Source organism: Lampetra fluviatilis, chromosome 9, assembly GCF_964198595.1.
Source record: "Lampetra fluviatilis chromosome 9, kcLamFluv1.1, whole genome shotgun sequence".
NCBI lineage: Eukaryota > Metazoa > Chordata > Hyperoartia > Petromyzontiformes > Petromyzontidae > Lampetra > Lampetra fluviatilis.
The window spans coordinates 5,456,469-5,481,335 of record NC_136283.1 but is presented as its reverse complement, the minus strand read 5'-3'; the positions used below and the strand labels follow the sequence as shown (position 1 = coordinate 5,481,335).

At 42.2% G+C, this 24,867-nt stretch overlaps 1 protein-coding gene across 1 annotated transcript; it reads right to left on the bottom strand.

Moving 5' to 3' along the window:
* Nucleotides 1–927: 927 nt before the first annotated feature.
* Nucleotides 928–23,251, bottom strand: LOC144934154 (caspase-3-like). Its single transcript, XM_078859644.1, has 7 exons — nt 23,055–23,251; nt 11,205–11,361; nt 8,912–9,048; nt 7,881–8,009; nt 6,430–6,605; nt 3,363–3,498; nt 928–3,234 (listed from the first exon to the last, which is right to left on the bottom strand). Exons 2-7 carry the CDS (start codon nt 11,348–11,350, stop codon nt 2,996–2,998), a joined length of 963 nt encoding a protein of 320 aa, XP_078715770.1. The 5' UTR covers nt 11,351–11,361; nt 23,055–23,251; the 3' UTR covers nt 928–2,995.
* Nucleotides 23,252–24,867: the final 1,616 nt, after the last annotated feature.

Genomic DNA, 24,867 nt, shown 5'->3' with positions numbered 1-24,867 from the left:
GAAGCACACCTAATTAAACAACCACAATGAAGATACGAGTCGATTGGCTGATGTGATTAATTAAAGTATTTGTTTTCAAGAAATAATATTTTTAAAGATTAACACAGTTCAGGACAACCAGGCAAATAATTATTCTATTTAGGTTAGACAAATAAAACAAATGCCATTGTACTCTTTGGTTCTTTCGGTAAAGTCACGTAGATGAAAAATAAAAATAATAAAATGAAAATAACTAAATTAAATCATGACGTTTCGGAAGCAACACAAGCTTCCGTCATCAGGTGGAACAGCCACAGCAAAATTACTTTAGTGAATAGAGAGAGATATTTGTGACAAGAGATTTTATATTCACTACAGTAATTTTGCTTTGCTATGGCTGTTCCACCTGATGACAGCAGCTTGTGTTGCCTCCGAAACGTCGTGATTTAATTTAGTTATTTTCATTTTATTATTTTAAATTTTCATCTACGCGACTTTACCGAAAGAACCAAAGAGTATGGATCCTTGCAGTCACGAAAGCTTAAAATCTAAAAGAAAAAAATGCCATTGTTTTCACAATAGCTGACTTAATGCGCACATATTACTGTCGATCATGTTGCCAGTCTATGGCTTTACACAATAAAATGCTGTTGGGTTTCAACAAGATATTACATCGATACAAATTTATTATATATTACAATAATTCACAGCCCTTTTGTCAATCCACTGGTGGATGAAGTTCTCCCCAGGCCGTGCCAGTCGTTAAGACCATAATTCACGAAGCTGGAGGCCAAGCGACAGTTCAGATATTACTTGCCATTGATGTTCGTCGTCGCTAGAAATTGAACTCGACTCACTGGGTTCAAAGAGCAGTGTACTGACCACTGCATCGCTGCTCTTCCGAAGACCATAATGGAGAGCCACAATTGTAATCACCAGTATACGTAGTGAGTGCACTGTATATTTTAATAATACAAACATTGTCATTACAAATGCAAAATGTAGTGCAATGCAGCAGTCAGACAGCTAACTTCATGGTGGTATTAACTCAACAGTTACGCCAAGTTCATGATGCCTGTTTAAAAGACAAAGCAAGGTTATTGTGGATTCGGCAAACTTAAATGTAAATGAGAAAGGCTTTGGTTTTGTTCACAATCATAAACATACAGAATAAAGCACTTGAGCGAAATATCAATATGGTTTAGCTTAGAAAGGTGCCTCTTTCATGTCCTTCCCTGTGCGGTGTTATGTTGCTCAGCTCAGTTTCAGGTCAGAAGAAACATGAAGGGCCACACCTTTGCTACACCATGGCATTCAAAAAGCATGGCTTAATAGAGCTCCGACATTACGTATACAATACGCCATTCTCACATGCTGGCGACATGAGATGACATGAAACATTATGAAAACCCCAACGTATAACAAAGGGTGAATACACGGTCTATTACACACACACATTTTTTCCCAATTGTGAAATTGCTACAATGAACAGTTATCATAAGGCACCAATCCGAATCTGTGAGAAGTGATTAAACATGTGAAAAAAGTTTTATTGTGCCAAACCACTTACATACGTAAAAAAGATTACACAATTTTATCCATAGGCTTTCAATACCAATATTATTCATAATTGGCTTCCTTTGGGTCAGGTCATCGTGTAAAAATGTGCCGTAAATCCTCCTCCACACGACGAATTAATAAAGGTGTCACGTGAATCAAACATGTGAAAAGTATGACCGATTCAGCAGCACCACTAGTGGCGTTGTAAACTCGTAATAACCTGATGATACTGGATGAAATCTCCAGCCAAACGTCGCACCCATTGAAGTGTTGTGAGATTTCTCTATAAAAACAACACTGGTGGTGGTGCTGTTGAAGTAGTGACACATTTGCCCACGTTTGTTTCAAGCGACACTTTTATCAATTGGTTGGGTCCGGTGGAGGAGGGTTTACGACACATTAACATGATGACCCAACCAAACAGAAACCAATTATGAATCATTACAAAACATTACTAGATCAGTGTATTTTCATTGAAACAAATTCGCAAAAAGAAACTACTCTGCAAAAGTTAATAATGAAGGCTCTTTCAAAATGCATGCATTTGTCTCAAAATAACACATGCGGGAAATTACATTGGAGGATATATTTCATAACCAGAAAAGCATACATGTACACAAGGCATTCATTGTGGATATTATCAGCAAAGCGGCGTTAGAAAAACACGAGCAAGAACCTGCATTTGATAACAATGTAGTTTTACTCAAAAACGGTGCTCCTTAAATTTGGTGCTTCTTGAAACCAGAAATGTTGGTGTGGAATAGGTCATATTTTTCTACCTGTAAATACGCAATATAATCCACTAACAGGAAATACCTCCCAAGTAAGTTGGCAGAGGACTGGCCAAAGCATTTTTTTGTTAGGGTCCTCTCTTTGGGTCCCACACAGCCTGGCACAAGCACCGTGGTGACGTCACCACCACGTAATGGTGAATGGCGGTTGTTATAATTGTCAATGGCACAATAACAACTTGGAAATAATGCACATTTGTTATTCATGATGACTTGGAAAAAGGGAAATTACAGACATGGAAAATGGTGACACTATTCACGCTAACCTAACTCAATATAGACCCAGTGATCATTTAAATGCGGAGTATAAACCAAATAAACAGTGGAACACCTAGGAATGTCAAATACAACGCTTTTATTGAACTGTATAGAATGTTTTCCAAAAAGCCTTCTTAACCTGAGATACAGTTTTAAAAGGTCACATCAGAAAAAAATCAGACATCTTTTTCATGTAGCATATAACCGAGTTGCTAAGTAAACCATTCAATTTCAAGGAACAACCTCAGCGGTACTAAACGTTTAAGAATTATTATTAAAAAAAAATCATGCCCACTGGCTTACAGCACACCCTTTCATTTAATTAAACATATCAATATACCATATCAGTTCATCCCTTTGCACACTTGTATAGCCACAGATGGGGTTGAAGTTTCGTGACAATGCTCCTAGCGGGGCGATGGGAAGTGAAACTCCTTCGTGAGCATGGAGACAATGCAGGGGATTTGCTTCTTGCCGGAGAAGTGCGTGTCGCTTGAGAACGAAATGTAGTCATATGCCACTTTCCGGTTGACTCGCGTGAGCAGCTGCATCAACTCCAAATTAGAATTGGCGCTCTCTTTGAGGACCTTGCAGAACGCCTGCACGAACCACGACCCCGTGGCGACGTTACGCCACGAGTAGTAGCCTAGTGAAACGAAGGCAGGTCACAGAATCATGAGTCGTCACCAAGCTTGCCCTGCCAACATACTGCCCACAGCAATAATCGTTATAGGTGAAGTGACCATAGCGGTTTGCACAGACAGCCGCGCTCACCAGGCACAGTCGAGTAGCAGTAGAGGAAGTCTGCCTCCACTGGGATGGTTTGGCGAGATATTGAGTCGGAATCGGTTTCCACATCATTATCCGCGCACGTGGTCGCCCCCTCATCAAAATCTGTCCCGCGGCATGCCTGCAATGCACGAGCAACAGCGTTCTACAGCGACCTGCACACTCTGCATATATGGGCCTCCATCAACGTATGGGGTAGATTTCTTGCTGTGGCCGAGGATCCTACCAATGCGACATTTTTTTTTTCGCGCAGAGCAAAAAATGCTGCGCATAAACCGTCCAAATTGCATTGTTTATCCTGTTGCTTTTGGAAAGCAATGCACCAGACTGAATATCTGCATGTTGATAAGCCCTTTGAAGGTAGTATTACAACAGATACGCACAGGTATACATTTCCTCAAGTAAAAAAAAGGCTTGTGGGTTGCAGAAATGCTGTTTATATTATAAAATGCTGGTGCCATGTCGATGATGCATCATGCAGGAAGATGGCGCCGCACCTACAGGCAGCTCTTCCCTGCTCAAGCTATCGCTCCCGGTCCCCACCTTGCTCACCCCCCCTTCTCCCCCATCCCCCTCCCACAACCCTTTTTGCGTTTCAGTTCCCTTCTTCTGTATTTCTTTATTTTTGCTACGGCACCCGAGTCGGTTTCCCGGCTCGCTGCCCTGCCCCCGCGTGGAGCCGCCCCATACTTTGGGCTTTTCCCACTCCCCCCCACTCCATGGCGCACACTCGCCCGCTTGTCCGCCATCTGCCACGCCGCTGTGGCCCCGCAGTGTGCCTTCCTGCGCATCTCCGTGCTCCTCCATGGCTCTTCGCCCGACCGTCGGGTTGCCTTCGGGGTTGCCCTGGTGGACTCCCCCCGCCTTGGTGCCGAGCCGGGGACCACCTTGCCACCGCTACGTGCGGTGCTGGGGTGCCGCTGTCGGCTCCTCACTCGCGCCGCCCTGCCAGGCGGTCGTGAGACCATGGGGCTGCCTGCTGTACCACTTCGGGGGGGGTCCCGCACCGTTGCGGTGGCGATGCCGCACAGCCCCGTGCCCAGGAACTGCCAGAGCTGCCCATGGCACCACCGCAGCCGGTCTAGCCTGCAGCTGGGCTACATGGCGGCTGGGTGGCGCAGCCACGCCTGCCCAGCCATTCCCCCACAGCCCCGCTGTCAACCAGGGGTGCTTGGGTCGGGCTCTCACTCGCAGGCGGTCTTGCGGTCGATAAACCGCGCGGTCCCCCGATCACGCCATCTGCTGGGCTGCGTCAGCTAGCCGCTTGATGTCGCTGTGCAGTTGCTTCTCGCGACGGCATGGATGCGTTTAATTCCACTGGTCAACAAAAAAAACTTTTTTTTCTGGCCTGGACTTTTGCAGCTGTTTTAGACTAATTTCAGGGTGCTCATTCCAAATATGATCTCAGATTTGCTCTATCACATCTCATTTTTATGCTATCGGCATACCCCATTTTCATTGATTTTACCTGAAATTAACTCTGTCACTTATGATTGCAAGTTGTTGCGAGTCAGTGACTGCTTTAGTGTTAAATTATGGTGCTGTATTTTTAGGATAGTGTGTTTATAATATCATTTCATGTAGATATCCACATTTATTGAATATTTTTCTTCTGCAGTTTTTATTGAAAATGCAATATTTGATATCTCAAAAACCTGATGCGATAGACAAAAACCGATGCCAGATTTGGAATCAGCACCCCAAAATTACCTTAAAACCGTTGGAATACCTTATGCCAGAGAAAGTGTGTTGACCAGTGTTCTAGATTTGACAGATGCGCCCTTCCGTCGCCTTGTCCTTGTCTGTGCGTCTTGCGTCTCCCTGTATTGCGTCTCCTTGTATGTTGTCCCCCTGTGCAGCTGTTTGTCCTTCACTTCCCTTTGAACCGGTCCCTGCCAGGTGTTGCCAGTGTCTGTCCGGGTTTATATCCCTGTGGCTGTCTGTTCGTCTCGTGTTTCTGTCCACTGTACCCATGTTTGTTTATCCGTGCCCTGGTCCCTCTGTGTTTTTGCTAACGCTGTGTCTCTGTGTTTGTCCCCCAGTCACTAAGTCAGTTACTTATGCATTCACGCACCCAACCACTCACTCACCCACTTCCTCACACTACCGTGCCTGCTCACTAAACAATACACCCTCTAACTACCATTGTTTCACTCACTCATCCATTCAATCAATTCACAATTCTCCTACTAACCCATTCACACTCATACAAATTCACTCAATCATTCGCTAACTTATGCGTATTTGCTCCCCGCTCCCATGTAAACCTCTTTGCATGTCCACAACTCATTCATTCAGCTACACATGCACTCTTCTCTCGCCACTTCTTCGCTGACTACATCCAAATATAATCCCTGCATGAGTATGGAAATTAGCAGAGGTCAAGTCTTGAAAAAAGCCCAAGGTGTATGTTAGTTGCAAGCCTGAAGACATCCCACCTCTGCTAGTTTATAAGTAAATGGATAAGTAAAATGAGATAAACGCCTACATAAAGCCTTGCTGGAGAGACTTGTGTTTGAATGAATACAAAAGCCACGGTTAATTAGCCTGCAGCACCTCGTACCATCACTTGGTTAGGTCTTTCAGTTCATGCAACTACTGTACAGGTAAAACCCTAACGACCTCCACATGCGCTGCAGCCTACACCTTTCGACCAACGCCCACTGCAAGTCAACACGCATCCTGCATAGTCTACACGTGTGACACTGGCTGTAATTGGTGCTCACCAACATCAATCGGGACTTGGGTTCGTGTGTGCTTGCAAGTCTTCGTCCTTGTGCACATATAAACAAGTGTTGTGTCTGCGTGTATGACTATGCTCCTGCAGGTGATGCACCTGCCAGTCAACTTCAGTCAGTCAACCCCAAGGCACCTGGGTCTGTCACGTGACCTCTTGTCACGCGGCCTCAAAAGTGCACATAACCTAGCACAAGCGCCGTGGTGATGTCACTGCTACTTTGTTGTTGTTGACGCTCCTGTGTGCCTGAAGGGCAGCTTTTCAGATGGTAGCCACCCAAAAACCTTTTGCCCAACCTCCTGCAGCTGTGCATACCTGTATGAAGAAGAGCTTGGGTTTGCCGACAAGATGGCGGCACAGGTCTCCGCGGAAGGGGGTGGTGAGTTCGCGAATGGGCAAATAATCGTCCGTGCCGTAGATGACTCCCTCATCCCCGTGGCTCAGCAGGATACACACGAAGCATGCACATTGCCGGTGATCCTTCTCCGCAACTGCACCCAAGGCAAAGCAGCACAGTTAACAACCAATAAAATCTGTACCATTTTTATGTTACCAAGTGAGGCCCACCAAGCGGTATAGCTCTTTTTTTCAGAAGCCACCTGGCCACAAATGATAGCTCAACCAAGTGGCGGCTTATCACGTGGAAACTTATAGCTGCCAAATACTCTAAACGCATGTTTCTAAATACGGAGGGAAAAACTGAAGCACCGAGAGAAAACTCCACAGCACCACGGACAGAGAGAACACGGAAACTCCAAATATAGAGTCAGGGTCGGGGTCCAAGCCATGACCTCCTATATGCCAGGCGAGGTAGTTAACATCTTGCCACCGTGGCCTACCAATAGCACAGCAAGCTAAATAAAGGCCACAGCATTTTACAAAAAGTGTACAAACTTTCAGAGAAACAGAAAACGTGCATTCTTAATGTGTGAGGATTTTACTTGGCACAGCGGGGAGCACAGGTGGTGCATCTGCCAATCATCTCAGCCATAATATGTGCATGTTGAACTTTTCGCACCGTACGTAGCCAGCCCTGCTTATCGGAAGTGCGGGCCAATTAATGATATCTAGGTCTATCCCGAGGCCTCCTGCAAAAGCAAGCCTTTAAGACATCACGTGGCCTCAAAGTGCACAGAGCCTATTACAAGCGCTGCTGTGACATCACCGCCACTTGGTAGTGGTGAATGGCGACTGTTGTTTTACTTAATTTTCTTACATGCAGATGTTATGTTTGTTAGATCTGTAAATATACTTACTAGGGTAATGTTATTACACCGTAGATTGTCTGTTTTTAAGCCAGAATATTTCAAAACAATTGGACCCCTTATCGCACTGTATGCCTTTATCATTACCCTCTGCGGTTCTCGCAAAAGTGTTCAAGTGAAATGCTCACAGAGAAACCTGCCGATAACCAATTAACAAAATAACTCTTTCTTTAATGAGCCCATCATGCCTTTGATGTTAAAAAAAAACTTTTTTATAGCATTAGTAAAAGTCAGCTGTGGTTGTTCTGTGAGAGATGTGTCCATGTAATGGGAATGTGTCATTTCCACCATTGCCCCAGGCTTGGAGATGGATGTCTGGGTATCTGCCCTATTGCTCGCTAAAGGAAATACATGTTGGCTTTTTGTTCATTTAAAACGCCTCAATTGCAACCTTGACACTAATTTGCCTGTGTGATATTTATATTAAACAAGGCCATCTTTTATCCCTGGATTACATTGTTTTCTATTTTAACAAACATCTAACGTAAAATGTGTGTTTACCTTCCGTAATATACGAGACCATCTCTTTTCTTTTCATATTGTTTTTCACTTCCACTTGAAATCCGAGACCTTTGAATTGTTTTTCAAGCATATCTCGATCCACATCTGTGCCAGTTCTTTCACCCATTCCTTAACAGCAGAAAAGAAGTCAAACAGATCAGTCACCTTACATATACGGCTCTTTTGTCAATCCCCTACTGGATAACGCTCTCCCCACACCGTGCAGGTCATGGGGGTTACTTGACCATAGTTCGGCATTCTGATCGGTGTGGGTTGGTGAAGTTGCAGAGCATATAGATGCTTGAGCACAGAGGTACAGTACAACGATTGATGTTGCTCTGTTGCCCACTATGTAGCCCCGCAGCCTACAATGCCTGTATGCATAGTGGCCGCCCATCCATGCGATAGAGGCTCAACACTGCTTAGTTTATGTGATCTGATGAGATCGGCACATTCTGGGTAATTTGGTCATAGGCTCAGTCACCATATAACGTAGTGATAACCTTTATTATCAAATGCACATAAAATATAAAAAATGTATGAAACCATTTACACGTCTTTGCCGCTGGACGTGACAAGCCATTGTCACATGTGGATACATTAACAATTGCTCATTTTAAATGATAAATCAGTGACTTCACCATCAAGCAATCAAACTGCTAAATAAATGCAATGCAGCTCGAATCGGCACATGTGTTGTCAAAAAAGCTTTCGAAGTTTTGTCAAAAAGTAATAGAACAGATATTCGTCGAGTTAAATTATGAGTAACGCTCAAACCAATCGTAATTGGTCAAGGAACAACTAATTACATACATATGAAATATTAAAGCACTTTTTTCACTTCACTGTTAGATGAAGGCCTCAACCACAGCGCTTCGGTTATGGAGCTTCTATGACGATACTTCACCATGCCAGTTAGTGCGGGTTGATAAAGGTTGGAAAACCGATCATTTTTGTAATCGCTTTTTGCCCGCCATTACCAATAATGGTAAAACAATGATATAACAATCCTAATAGATAAAAAAAAATACCTGTGCTCCGATCAAATGTCTTGTTGTTGATGATCACACAATATCCCACATTAGAGTAGTTCATGTTATAAGCCACTGAATCCGAGAGTACTTCTTGATCCACCTCCATTTTTTCCTCCTTTCTTTTACCCGTCTTGCTGTTTGGCAAAAAAGAACAAAATACAGTAAGAGACAGAAGACAAAAAGGTGGTTCGAATTGGTGCAGCAGAATATGAAGGATAATGCGATGAATGTGGAAATTACTCAGGATAGGAATGGGTAGACAAAGAGGACCAGGGGGCTGAGTACATCAAAACCGCATAAATCCTGCGAGGCTCCTCCGAACCATGGAGTGTGAAGCAGAGTATCTGTACGTTTACCAGCCAGTTCGCAAACATGGATGTGCATCAGTGGTTGCTAGGGATACCATCGTCACCCACGCTTCAGCAGCCAATCATCTGCCAGGAAAACAAACCTTGCCAACAGTCTGTTAAAAGGCTGTCTGGGATATATTCCTTTGTCTATTTTTCACAGTGTGTGTCTGTGGGGAGATTATTTGCATATTATTTCCCGCATGCGTTTGTGTGTCAGCTGTATGCATTTGTGAGCACGTGGCTGTGTGCTTGTGTCTCTGCTTGTGTATTTGTGTCTATTCGTATTTGTGATAGTGCGTGTCTTTCTGTGTTTGTGAGAGCGCAGATATGTGTTGATATGAGTACTGGCGGACTCATGGGGAGCAAAAGCATAGCGGTTAGTATGCTGTGCTCCAGACCCGCTGAGACACGAGTTCGATTCCGGCTCATGACCAACACCGGTGACTGTTATCTGAACTGGTCCTGGGCATCCTCTAGGCCGACTCGGCCTCAAATGAGCACCTGGTGCAATGTGTAAACATCACCACTGGAGAGACAAAGGTGGCCGGGCATGGTGCTAGCTACCCACCCCCTCGTGTGCCGTGCCGGGCTTCATCGTAGGGCTGAACGATTGATCGATTTCAAATAGAAATCTCAATTTGAAACAATGCGATTAGCAAATCGCTAAATCAATGTGATTAGCGAAGTTCTATAACTTATTGATTGGAATTGTTTTATTTTTTATATTATAACTTTATTTACATAACATAACAATTGTTCTGTTTCATTGTTCTATTTCAATTAAACATTTTAATAAATACATGTGGGAAGCAATTAATATCTTTTAAGTTCTCATCCTTGCATTAGAACATATAGAGTAGTTCATATTTTGATGGTATTATGTGGTAATGCTCCATCACATGTTTGAAATATATTACACAGTGAATATTGAATTGAAGCTTGACTTTAAAAATGTAATCGCAAATCAAATTGCAATTAGATATTTTCCCCAAATCGTTCAGCCCTACTTCATTAGGTGCTCACTAAAAGTACTTGCCCCAACAGTCTATTAAGGCTATACAGGGGATCTTTGTCTTTGTTTTGCAGACTTAAGGCTGCTCTCTGCTATCCCAACGATCTCACATAAATGTACGCATTCCTCTTGCGTAAATCCTGTAGAGAATCAGTTATGGGACGAATCTTGGCCTACATAATTGCATCAGCCACTCAGTACCCTAGCCCCCGGAAGGCAGGAAATGTCATGAAGAACAGTGCAACTTATCATATCCATGCCCTATCCATGTTTAACACCTAATATGCATGGCCCCCACTAATTCCACAAATTGGTCCTGATAAGAGTTGTGTGGAAAACCCATGCTATCCATGGTTTTTGGCAACCACGCGGGGTTGCCTTTGCCGTGTAATAACGTTCATCCATGTTTTTAATAAATTATACTCACACGGAGAACACATTTAAATGGCAGGGAATGGAAACTCAAACTAAGAAAAAAAACACAACATTTTATCCAGTAAGTTTGCATCAAATTAACAGAACATGGAAATGTTTCTGGTGGTCACTGCCGGTCAAGTATGTTATAACAAGCTGATGGTGAAACGTCATTGAGAGGTGTGATAGTACGGTATGAGAAAGTAACAATAACTATGGCGGGCAGTGAACGCAGTGCTGAGATGCTGGATGCAGTCTATTCAATAGAGCGCAATCATTATTGCCACGTATTACTTGATAATGCACCTCATGCAAGTCCAAAACAAGGCCTGGAGCACTCAACAGAATTAAGAAGCATCATTTAACGGCGCACACTTCACATAAGTAGGACACATGAACATTTCCAAAACAACAGATGGCATTGCACACACTGGAGTTTAAGCTAAACTAATACACAGAACAACTCGTGTAACAACAACTCCTGAGCACGGTGAAATGGTTACGTTACGCTCACCTTTGCAAGAAAGGGATGCCCCTTTCGCTACGGCTAGGATATGCATCAGTGGCGTCGTGCAGGGCGACTCCATCACTACCATCCGCTCCAGAATTCTTGAGCTCCTCCGTCGTGGATGGGCTACTCTTGTCTTCTTTATCAGCCATTGCAAACCAACCTGCAGCAAACGAAGCACAGTTGTTTTTAATAATAATAATAGATCAATTTATAACGCGCGCAAATTTGCAGACGTAGTGACCGCAACTCAGATGCCAAGCTCAAAGTTGCTCGAAAGCATGATTGTAGAGGTGAGTTTTTAAGTCTCTCTTGAAGGAGGCGATTGAGATGATGCTGCGAATGTGCAGAGCGATATCGTCCCAGACTGTTGGGGCTGCCACCGAGAAGCGGCGCATAGACATGACCCGAATGCTTTTGTGAATGGCTTTCAATTTTTCCAATAGACTGAAGGTCAAAATGGATAAGTTAAGTGGCTTTTTGAGAACAAATTCTTCATTGGACAAGTTTTATAAATATGTTTGTTCAACTTGATACTTATGAAAGTCACACTAAAAATGAAAAGGGAAGTTATAAAGAGATCAATATCCTGTTTTACACCATTATCACCTGGTGAATGGTATCGATTTTCAAAAACCATTTCAAGGTTGATAATTGGTTTTTTACCCTTCTATCTGGCAACAAAACTGACACCTTTTTTTTGTTGCCAGATAGAAGGGTAAAAAACCAATTATCATATTTTTACTGGCAAATGAGGTTCCCATAGTGTACATTTCAAGGTTCTTAAATATAAAATTGTGGAGATGTGAACTACCTCGCCTGGTATACAAGAGGGCATTGGTTCGATCCTGAGTCTAAAGACTGTACTTTTGGACTTTGTATGGTCTCCCCGTGGTCGAGTGGATTTCTCTGGGTCCCCTGGTTTTTCCCTCGACATTTAGAAACATGCGTTTAGAGTATACATTTCCAGACGATAAACCTCTTTGTTGAGGTAGGTCACTTCTGAATAATAGCTATAATAGCTGTGGGTCTTACCCTGGAAAATGAAATAACAATAAATAGTTTAGTTATATCTTCTTGGTTCTTTCGGTAAAGTCACGTAGAAGGGAAATAATAAAATAATAAAACAATAAAATATAATTCTCACGACGTTTCGGCCACAACGCAAGCAGCCGTTCTCAGGTGTCGTGATAATTGTATTTTATTATGTTTTATTTTTATTATTTTATTATTTACCTTCTACGTGACTTTACCGAAAGAACCAAGAAAATGAATCCCTGCAGTCACGAAAGCTTAAAATCAAAATTTAGTTTAGTTATAGTTTAAAATGGCAGAGCTCCCTGTGAGGCCACCGATCAGTGGACTTTGTGTCACCGATTAAAATGCAAACATAGTCCTTCCAGATGACAATCAATACACACGCCAACAAGTATTCACAATTACAAAGGATGCCTTGTCCTGACAGCACTGTTGGGCTAGCAGGTTTAAAAATCACACACTTCCTCATCACAGGTAATGAGGAATATTTTGGAAAGCTAAAAGAAGTACACTTATAAGAATAAACAACCAGCAGAAGGGAGGGGAGAGCAATTAAGACACTCTTAAGACATACATATCGAGGCATGATAATGACTTTGACAAATCAATAGATTAATCTATATCGGATTCACTGCCCCATAAAGCTATTTGTTCAAAGGGATATCATGGCAAGCAAATATTTGTCCGTCAACTCAGGTTGGCAATTCACAGCGCAGTGTGCTAACCACTGCCACTACCCTTCAACAAACAGGCTCACCAGCAAGGTTAAATATAAGCAAACAAGCCCACGACAAACATGGCGTAGGGAGGCCTTTATCCAGCACTACATATGTACCAAGAGCGGTACATTATTATTATTATTTTCCAACACTTGTCATGGTCTTGAGTGGAGGTATGAGTTTTAATCAATTCTGCTGTTTACATGTTCCATTAATTACGTAAGCAACACTTGCTAACGGAGTAATATTGTATGTTTTCATTAGAGGTCAGGAGGCTGATGCTACTTCACAACAAAGTTGATTTTATATTTCTTAATACATAAACATAAGTGCAGTGCGTGAATTTTTAAACATTTCACATAAAACAACGGTTTACTTTATTGGCAGCTGATAAACACCCATTTAAAAAGATCGCTCAAATGTTTTAAAAGCACCTTCAGATGGACAATACTACCACTCCCCAAAGCAAGAGAGCTTAAAATTACAATGCAGTGACGATCTGGCATATTTACTGCCATGGGTGTTGTGCAAATCAAGTACAGTATTACGAGGAAATACGTTTTAGCAAAACAATGCCTGGCCTGAAGTAAAGTCAGTCATGTGCCTTCCTACGTAATATTTACCAAAAGTTTACCAGCATCATGGTACAAATGGTACCACGTACTTGTATTTACTGAACTATAAGCTTTTTTTAACACACTTTGTTATAAATCAAGTCTTAACTCTTTTCAAGTGTGAAACCCTAATCAATGTGCTGTTATCTAATCATTATTATTACAAGGAGTGTAACATGATTACAGAGGTGTTTAAATTGATCGTTGAAAATCGCTTCTTGCAATGAGGATATGTGCATAGAATATTTCATGTAACAATGTATTATCTTCAATTCAAATTCATTGTACATAATGGGTGTTGGCTTCGTGTGATAACTTTCCGTACAACTGAAAAACATTATTGCTCCTTCCATTGGATCACGGGGGGGGGGGGAAATCGTGCGAGGCGCATTTATTCACAATGTTTGAAGAGTAACAACTCTTTATGAAATACAAATTCATCACCTGCCTATTGTGTATCGCCATCCTTCACGGCCCAGTGCAGCTCCAGTGCCGCTACCACTCCTCCTGCACTTGAACCGATGTCATCGCTCCATCTCCATAGTGGTCACACTTTTGGAATGAGTTCCCTCGTTTGAGCTGCTATTCTATTACCAGTCTCATCCGTCAGCCATCATCCACTCTACTCATGTGCCCTGCCCAAACCCAGTTACGTTTCTAAATTGTCCGTAGGTTGGTGAATAAAATACAAATTAACTTGTGCTAAATTACAAACTCCATGAAATGTGTCACCTCTGAGAGATGGTGCATAATACTTCGGTGAAAAAAATGGCACGCAAAGAAGTTGTCTCACGCAGATGAACGCTTCCGTTAGCTGTTGAGGTTGTTAGGTGTTAATTTTGCGTGAATCGAAGCTGTCAGCTGTTAAGCAGTGTGGAGATAAACGTTCTTTGAAATATAATTTTCTACTTGCATTTACAAATACATCAAATTGCTACAATGTATTTTACTTTTTAACAATTTTAATTACTGTACACAGAAATATGAAGATATTTAAACCCTGAAAAAACACACATATATCGAACGATAGTTGAACCATTTAATCATTTGAGTTTTAAATGTGCATTATCTGCGTGAAACAAGATTTGCTTCGCTGATTTTTATCTCACAAAAATGTGGTTTGGGTGGTGCAACTACCGTTGCGAGTACACGTCGGCAGAGAGACACGCTTTCGTCCAGCATCCCCATATGCGAAGCCCTTCTTGAGTAGCATGAGAGCAGGACACGTGAGCAGAGTGAGTCAGAGGCTACTACGTACATGCACGAATGTGTTAACACCTGAGCCCCATCCATTCAGGAACTCGTTCCGTGCCATTTCAACAACAATGGGGGGGGACGGACGAATGCCCCTAAGCCACTACATTTGAAAGATTTGTTTTTCATACCCAATAATAAATACAGAATTACCTAGGGCTGATAAACCTCACAAGCAGTCGAAACATCGATAGAGTTGGCTTTAGCTGTGCCAAGTACAAGGACACGCAAAGATTGGCCAGTAACATTACAATAAAAAACGGCCATGCGTATTTTTGTCGTAACGTTTCGTATCAAAACTCATTTCTCAATGCACCATCCCAATTAATGTACCGTTGAAATATCTATGTATGGACAAATGTTTTGAGCTGGAAGGTAATATATCTATTATAACCGTAACTGCGTTTTTACAATCTGATAAGCGTTCCTCATATTGTACAAGATGCTACCAGCTCCTAATAAAGAGAAACAAACGTAATTCTAGATTTTAAGTTTTCGTGACTGCAAGGATCCATCCTCTTTGGTTCTTTCGGTAAAGTCACGTAGATGAAAATAATAATAATACAATTAAAATAACTAAATTTAAATTAAATCACGACGTTTCGGAGGCAACACAAGCTTCCATCATCAGGTGGAACAGCCACAGCTGTAATTTAGTTAATTTCATTTTATTATTATTTTTCATCTACGTGACTTTACCGAAAGAACCAAAGAAAAACAAACGTAATCTCAAAGTTTCAAATACCACCCACATCTTAAGGGCAAATAGTAATTCCTAGGAATGCCTTAGACCAAAAGTCCCATCTTAAATGCCACTGTGGGTATATTCGTGCACCGTGAGTCACCCAACTGCCCATGCAGCAGACAGCAACACACCTCAGAGCTGCAGGCACAAGACAAAAGCAACGCTGAGTGTGCTGGCTGAGTCAGCCGCATGTCGTCACCACAGCGCAGCATGCGTGCCCCAATGACCCCGCAAACTAAGTGTGTACTCAGCACGAAACTTCAATCAAGGCATTTATCACTTTTACACACTTTTCAAAATGCTTTGCCAATCGCACTGTGCTCATTTCTGACCACCACTGGGTTACTTCTGCATTTGGAACACTGGGTTACTTCTGCATCAGAAGTAACCCAGTATTCCAAATTGAACAGAAGTGCTTGGAGCCAATTTCTGTCAACAAATGTAATGTAGGACATAAAATATTCCTTCCTTGTGCTTCAGCTGCTCATTCCAATGGTAAATCCAGCTTGTGAAACTTGCTAAATAAGTAAAAATGTAGTCTAACTGGCTATGCTATGCACATCTGTATTAAGGGTTTAGAGAAATTCATTCACAATTTAAGTTTGCTTGGTCAAAGATTCATACCTCTTTGGGTTTTTTTTTCGGTGAAGTCACGTAGGTGAAAAATCAAATCAAACAAATGAAGACAACTAAATTAAATCACGTGACTTTACCGGAAAAAAAAGAGTATGAATCCTTGCAGCCACGAAGGCTTCAAATCTAGAATGGTCAAATTTTTTTAAGCAAATAATTTCACCGGTAATTTTTGTTACTTTCCTTCTGGATTCTAATTTTATGCCGAAGTGAGAAATGCTCCTAAATTTCTGAGCATCTCCCCATTCATCTGCTACCATCCTCCAACCTCAATCCCCATCATCCACCATCCCCGAAAGCCAAATCCAACATGTCATATCCGACCAACTGATGGCCTCTGCTCCTCTTCACTCATCTTCACTGGTGATTTAAACGTCTATTAAACGCATTTCAATAAAGTTTCTAGTCACTCCTATGACCGACACCGCATTTGGCAGGGCTTCATCGAGCAGCGGATTGGAAAAGGCCTGTCATGTACACAAATACACATTTACATTGTGATGACTCTACAGTAGAATTGCATGTCGTCTTGCCGCTTGACTGCCTACTAATGTTAAGAGGAAAACATCGCTTGGAAGGGTCTTGTTTGTATCCACCTGAATACCAAAGCAAAGTTTCAGGCACTGTACCAACGCAGACGAATTACAAAGCCCACACTGAGGTGGATCAAACTTGCGTGCCTCCGCAGTCTAAGAGAAACATATATTTTATAAATTGCATCAGTTCATTGTGGAATGACATGGTACTTGCGACTAAATAATGTGTTGCGCATTATCATCATTTATTATTGATGTGGTGCTCAAATAAAAAAAGTTAATCTCGGAGTGCAATATCAAATATAACAATGTGAACCACAGCATAACAAACAAATATTGTAAAGCCATATATATATAGCCAATACCCAATATAATGCACTGGTAACATAAATAATTACCCAATGGTAAGGTACTTTATCATCTATCCCATCAACTGCATCCTTTGCGAGCTTTCACTCTTGATATGAATATTTCTAAAGATACAAAAACAAATCTGCGACCACCGTTTGCAAAAGAACGTCATCTTGAAAGTTCTGTGTAAAATCACGGCATATTTGTTTAGATTCTAAACACCAGTGTTACTACCTCTGAACCCTAAGCAAAGAACAGTACATCACATAAAACATACCCCAACAGATTAAATGTGAACATTTCACAACAGCTTCGTTCTATATACTGTAAATGCATTTTATGCAACGAGGCCTTTGGACTCTAGTACCGTAATGGCAAATGTGCATGCCCATACAATTTGGGGTGAAAATGTGCTCGTGTCTTCTTTTATAACAATGGCACATAATCACCAGGCTGACATCTTTTGAGTAGTTTCGTCAACGTGTGAAATGGGCCCAAGGACTATTCACTGATAGTTTTCCGGTCATGACGACTTGCGAATGTATTAGGATGTGAACACGGAAACACGTTACCTCTCTGCCGAACGCTTATGGCAAAAGGTAAACTACTGCGAGTTATACAACAAAACAATAGATCCTCTTTTGTGATGCTGTTCATCCGATTGTCGCGGTTGGCCACATACGGTGTGAAAGAAGTTCAACGTACATGCATACATTATACTCGGTTAGTTTTGCACTAAATATTACGGAAATATCCACTAAAATTTGAGTATTACTAATACCTCTGAGTAATCAAAAGGAATAATTTTACAAAGCCAAAAATCTAATTTAGAAAATTAGATTATGAATACCGTAATCACGTTGTTCCCTAGGTGTGTATGGAATTTGATACAATTTATAATTCCAGTTAGATCATTATTTATCCATTGTGACACTGCTGTATTAAAGACGCCTTTAGGCTTCAGCGCTCTCCCCTCGAAAACATTTAACAACCCATAATAATTTGACACATTGTGTAATCCTAAAGTCACCAAGCCAGTAAAGTTGGTGTGGCTATAGAGCTCTTACATGCCAAAGGTTGATCATAAATTATACTGCTACGTTTCATCAACACAGGGTTGATACTTTTTTTTAAGAATCCAATATCAATTTTAAGTGGTAAGTCCATATATTGTTAAATCCTTTATATTAAGTTCGCTTGCTTGCTTAGGACCGTGCAAATCTTTCGGTGGTTTTTTAACCCACTTCCTGTGATCCAATCGAGCTGACATTTTCCACACAGACTCGTTGTGCCTGACAATTAATGTTCGTGAAAAATGTTTTCCAAAATTTTACACTTTTTAGGACAAAAATATTATATTTAATTACCAATTGCTTAATGGTGCAATGCAATCATCTGACCCATAGGTGGCAGCCATCTCAAGCCAGAGGACGAGAGGACTCTAGCCGCCACGCATATAAAGGATTTATAGTGAAAAACTTTGTTATGGGTTATACTTATGTAGGAACTTTACACTAAATGGCAACGAGAAGAGCAATGTGTATCACCACATCAGTCTCAATTTCTAATCTGAATTAAAAAAACTGTTAAATAACTGTACTGTACAGTCATATGAATATTTCCATTTTAAATGTATAACACAACTTAAATGGGTTTTAATATGTAGAGTAATTATAGAACAACTGTCAAATAGTGGTGGTTACACATTTAATCCAGCACTTTGGGAGTTGATCGATCACAGACTTCTTAAACTGACAAAACATTTTCTGTAAATTATGATATAATGTATGAAAACAAGGCTGGAAACAAATAGATATAACGTCACACAAAGGTGTGCTGCGAGCGAACAGCAGGAAGGCCCGACTCCCATCATGCCTTGCATGCACGTCATGTGACCACGACATTGCACATACGATGCTCTGAGCTTTGTCAGCTGTTCCGAGCTTGTGGTTTAGACAAGGCTAAGATCATTCCACATGCAATGTGGTGGGTCACACGACGTGCATGCAAGTGATGCTGGGAGTCTTGCCATCCTGCTGTTAGTGAGCATAAATCATCCCGTGTACCCTGGCTTCCTCCCATACACCTTTCATGGAGTTAGCCATTAACGGAGTTTGCTCTGCACAGCAAAGTGCCTTAGAACGTCCATCCTGACAAGCTCTGTAAGGATCATGCCATCTAAATGCATCCCATTCCTCACCTACAAATTGCAGGTGATGGCAATGTACATGTACCTACCGGCTGTAGTGTTATAGTGATGAGCACCTATGCCACTTAGCCAGTTTTAACAAAGTTAATATGTAAACCCACCACCGCCAGGAATAAGTCTACGTTAAAGGACTTTGAACATCCTGCCCAGGCAAATGTACTTAACAACACTGGCGACACAGACATAACCGTAAATCGTTTAAGTGCGTCAACAATCTATCAAACGTAGTTTCCATATTGAACATCCAATACCAATTTCAAAAGCATATTTACACAAAATATAATCTGTAGAATATATTTTCACCATGCATAAATGACCTGACTGTAACTTCATTATTGACCATGTTTAACTTATGCCAAGCACAAAGTTTAAGCCTGCCCAGAAGAGGCATCTCTGCAGAAAATAAAATGTGTGCATAACTGAATTCGCACCGTACGTAGCCAACCGTGTTAATACCTGGTCTAGACAGCACAGTGGCAATGTACACATTTCTACCACATAATAGTGGCAAGCACTCATGTGGTTGAACCAGTTCTAGCCCAGTGTAATGAATACTCACGTTAGTGCCATTTAATTATGCATTACTGGATTATTGGTTGTTCGTATAACCCAGGGGTCGGCAACCAAAACAACAAGAAGAGCCATTTCCTTCCAATTCGGTACAAAATTCAGTATTTCAAGAGCCGCAATGCATCTATGTACATACGTACATATCGTCAAGAAGCAGCCCGTAAAGAGCCGCATGCGGCTCCGGAGCCGTAGGTTGCCGACCCCTGGTATAACCCAAAAACCAAGAAAAGGAAACAATGGAAGGAAAGCCTCCCCCACCCTGTACTGAAGTGGAAAGTTACAACACTTAAATTCAGTGTTCCGGACAGAACATAGTGGGGACATGAGTGGGTACCACTTCGGACACCCATTACAATTAAATTAGACCAATGTGCAATTGCCATATTTACGTATAGTCAATGCTATATTTAATACTTCATTAGGCTTGTTGAAATCCAAAATCATACGGAATCAATAAATCTAGTTTATATACTGTACGTTATATTACTGTGGTATTACTATAACTGTGCTGAATAATCTGCACACCAATGACGAGTTTCGAATTTGAAAATGTCAGATCATTTTCAGAACGCACAAATGCAAATCGCCTAACAATTGAGTCGTCTTCCAAAGTCAGGAGACACCGCTTGGTGGGAAGTGTGGAAGTGAATTATATTTCGGATCAGGGCCCGATATACGGATTTTTCAGATGAACCCAAACATCGGCAAGGGTTCCCGACTACAGTACGACAGCACTGTGATGTGTATACACGACTTCTATGATTGTGCTGTCGAAACATACATGCGATTACCGCACATTCTGGCATTTTTATTACTTCGCTGTCAACTATTGATGTTAATGCAGTGTGTTATATTGTATCGTGCATCGATTGTTTATTCTAATTCATTACTGTGCCACTTGGCTGTACAACCACACAACACCATGCACAGTACTGTGTACAGTACTGTATTACATACCTTTACAATGACCCAGAGAACTGCAAACCATGGTTATAGTTCAGGAAATAGCCATAGTTTTTACAACAAAACTTGATGATCCACTTTTTTCATCAGCTGACCAATCACAGATGGGCATCTTCATTCACACAGATGACAATCCATTTTTTAAATATACAGTGCATATAAACCTAAACAATGCTTTATTACATTTTACCAGGCGAGGCCCACGGAACTATTTATCTCTTTTTCAGAAGTGACCTCACCAGAAATGATGGCCCAATGCAGTGGTGGCTTGTCACGTGGAAATAAATGTATAGCAGCCGAATCATCTCAAAAGCAAGTCCATTCTAAATGTGGAGGGGGAAACCCCCCAAAGGTAACGGAGAAAAATCCACGCGACCACGGGGAGAGAAACATTGCGCAACTCCAAATATACAACAGCAGGCGTCAGAGGGTCCGGGTTCGAACCCACAACCTCCTGTATACCAGGCGAGGTAGTTAACATCTCGCCACCGAGGCGGCCCTGTATTTAATTGTAACTTTTCCCTAGAAGATGCATCAGGCAAATTTACTTGAGGACAATATTCCTTTTAACCCCCACCCCTCACCCAATTTCTTGACAATGAACCTTCTGTGGCTTATCATTGTTATCAATGTGTGTGTTTCTCCAGCCTTGCCCTTTCAAAGTCAACGAAACGCAATCGTGCCCTGTGCAGTAACCATACAACACACAGGCGGTGCCTAAACACTTACGCATCACAAAGCATTGCACATCAGCACCACGAGTAACAACCCATAACGCCACCACCGTGTAACGAAACGTTCATTGCTGGGATGGATGAACTATGCAACTATAAACTATTGTTTTTATATCACGGGACCTCCTTTGCCAGTACCAAAATATGATAGTAGATTTTTCCCTGTCTCTGGTGTGGACCAATCAGTTTCAAGGCATTTATTATCAGAGTATGTTTTTTGTTTGCATTCTGACCACAGACAGGCATTGTGGTTAATGTGGACATGATTCCTTGTAAAAGGTTTCGGTTTGGCGTTTTAACATCGTAACACCCAACTGAGCTATTCTGTATATAGCTCGTTAATAGACGCGACCTGGCCACAAAAACGATAATTCAACGAAGTTGTGGCTTTATCGCCACGTGGAACTGTATAGCGGCCAACTACAGTACAGTACTCGAGATGAATGTTTCTAAATGTGGAGGGTTAACCCGGAAGAACCTTGAGAAAATACACGCGACCACGGGGTGAGAGAGAGACACACACCGCAAACTCCAAATATCCAGCAGGCACCAGGGTTGAGATCGAACCCACGACCTCCTGTGTACCAGGCGAGGTAGTTAACATCTATCTCCTAGCCACTGCGATGATGATGAGAAACGCAAACTCCAAATATACAGCAGGCACCAGGGTCGAGATCGAACCCACGGCCTCCTGTATACCAGGCGAGGTAGTTAACATCTCCTAGCCACCGTGATGATGATGAGAGAGAATATCAAACTCCAAATACACAGCAGCAGGCGTCAGGGTCAGTATCGAACCCACGACCTCCTGTGTACCAGGCGAGGTAGTTAACATCGCCTAGCCACCGTGATGACGAGAAACGCAAACTCCAAATATACAACAGGCACCAGGGTAGGGATCGAACCCACGACCTCCTGTGTACCAGGCGAGGATGTTAACATCTCCTAGCCACCGCGATGATGATGAGAAACGCAAACTCCAAATATACAGCAGACACCAGGGTTGGGATCGAACCCACGACCTCCTGCATACCAGGCGAGGTAGTTAACATCTCCTAGCCACTGCGATGATGATGATGAGAAACGCAAACTCCAAATATACAGCAGCAGGCGTTAGTCGAGATCGAACCCACGACCTCCTGCGTACTAGGCGAGGTAGTTAACATCTCCTAGCCACCGCGACGGATATGAGGGCTTCTTATCACGCCGTGCGGGTGGTAGCGAGGCGATGACCGCCCGGCACTTGACCTTGCCGACCAGTGCGGCTCTGCTGCTAAGACGGAACGAGTTGGGTGGATGGGGGTGGGACATAGAAGTACAACACAACTGTTGATTTTTCCCGCACTCGTCTCTGCCGCCAACCCAACCCACCACGTAGCTCATTTGAAGCCACTGGCCGTCCAGTCGGAGTCCCGATCGAACGAATTCGCGCTCGAAACCTCCGTAACGCAACACGGCGAGCGAACAAAGCGCCATCAGCCACCACTCACCGTAGCGATTATCCTCGCTTCACGACGACTTCTTCTTCTACCCTATAAATTACTGGGGTGGGAGGGGAGAAAGCCGCCGCTGCTGCTGCTGCTGCTACGCGGAATAGCAGCGGGTTAGTTTGTTTCTTCGAGAGAGAGAGAGATGGATGTGGTGTGATGGACAGTCGCCGTGGAGCACCTCCACGGCGCTACTTGTACTCGGCTGTTCAGGGAAGTGGCTGCGCGCTGACGTCATCCGCGTCGGGCATGACGTCACAGGGGGTTGTTGACTCGCCCGACGGTAATGATTACTGAACTTTTCTTGGTGGTTATTTCGGTGAAGTCACGTGGAAGGGAAATAATGAAATTATAGAAATTATAAAACAATGAAATGCTCACGACGTTTCGATTGCAACACAGGCGATCATCATCAGGTGTGAAAACGACGGCAAGAAAATTTGAAAAAAGTGGCGGATTTTTCAATTTTTTTCTAATTTTCTTGCTGTGGTTTTCACACCTGATGATGATTGCTTGTGTTGCAATCGAAACGTCGTGATAATTGTTATTGTTTTATTTTTATTATTTCCCTTCTACGTGACTTTACCGAAAGAACCAAGAATATGAATCCCTGCAGTCACGAAAGCTTTAAATCGAAATTCATTACTAACTACTTACGACTGCTATCGGTATGCCGATAGCATAACAATGAGATGTGGTAGAGCAAATCTGAGATCAGATGTGGAATCAGCACCCTGAAATTAGTCTAAAACAGCTGCAAAAGTCCAGGACAAATTTTTTTTTTTTGTTGACCAGTAGTGTTATTAAACTCGTGCCTATAGCCTCAATAGCATTAGATCCGTCTGTCTAATGGGGCGAAAACACAGCAGTGCACTTGCGACGTTGACATGAGGTTGGTTGACGTTGAGGCGACGTTGACCCAACGTTGCACGTTTACTGGGATAACTCATTCAGAAGTGAGCTGATGTGAAGGCAACTGTCGTTTAAAGTTAAAACAAAATAATCATGAGCGACGTTGTGAAGAATAGTACGGAATAAATACATGAGCAGACACTATGCCTCCCTCTCTTATGTGTGTACATCCGCATTACGTAAAGATTGAACAAAAATGCACATCACATCAGCCGTACGACCTTCTGTGAGTATATGGCATAATATAATCAGCATTAATTGTGCAACACAAGCAAACGACTGCAGTTTTGACGTGTATAAAAGTTGCGTTGCTATTATCGATGTATCCCCAGAGAAAACCGACCAATACTTTCCAAAACTTGGATATTTATTATTTGGGTCTTTCGGTAAAGCCACGTAGATAGAAATAATAATAAAAATAACAATATCACGACGTTTCAATCGCAACACAAGCAATCGTCATCAGGTTAAAAATATAGCGGGAGAGCTGCTGAGCTGAAATATTGCTATTATATTTGTTACTTTTATTAATTGTTCTATCTACGTGGCTTTACCGAAATACCCAAAGAATATGAATTCCTGCAGTCACGAAAGCTTTAAGTCAATACTTGGATATTAATGAAGAAAAAAAAACTGCGCTAAAAGTATTTGACGTCACATCGCGTGACTTCATCTCGCTGTCCGGTTTTAAACGTTAAGGTCATCACAGTGACTGATACATCCGAGACCAAAACGCATGTCGGATATCGTTGAGGAATCCATGCGTTTGCGTGCTTTTTCTGCATTGCATATTTCAGGAGGTATAACTAGGCAGCGATGGGATGATGTTCGGAAACATCCCAGAGCACACGGAGCAAAAGCCAATCGCTCATACGAGAGGATAACGCTCAATATTGATCCGAAC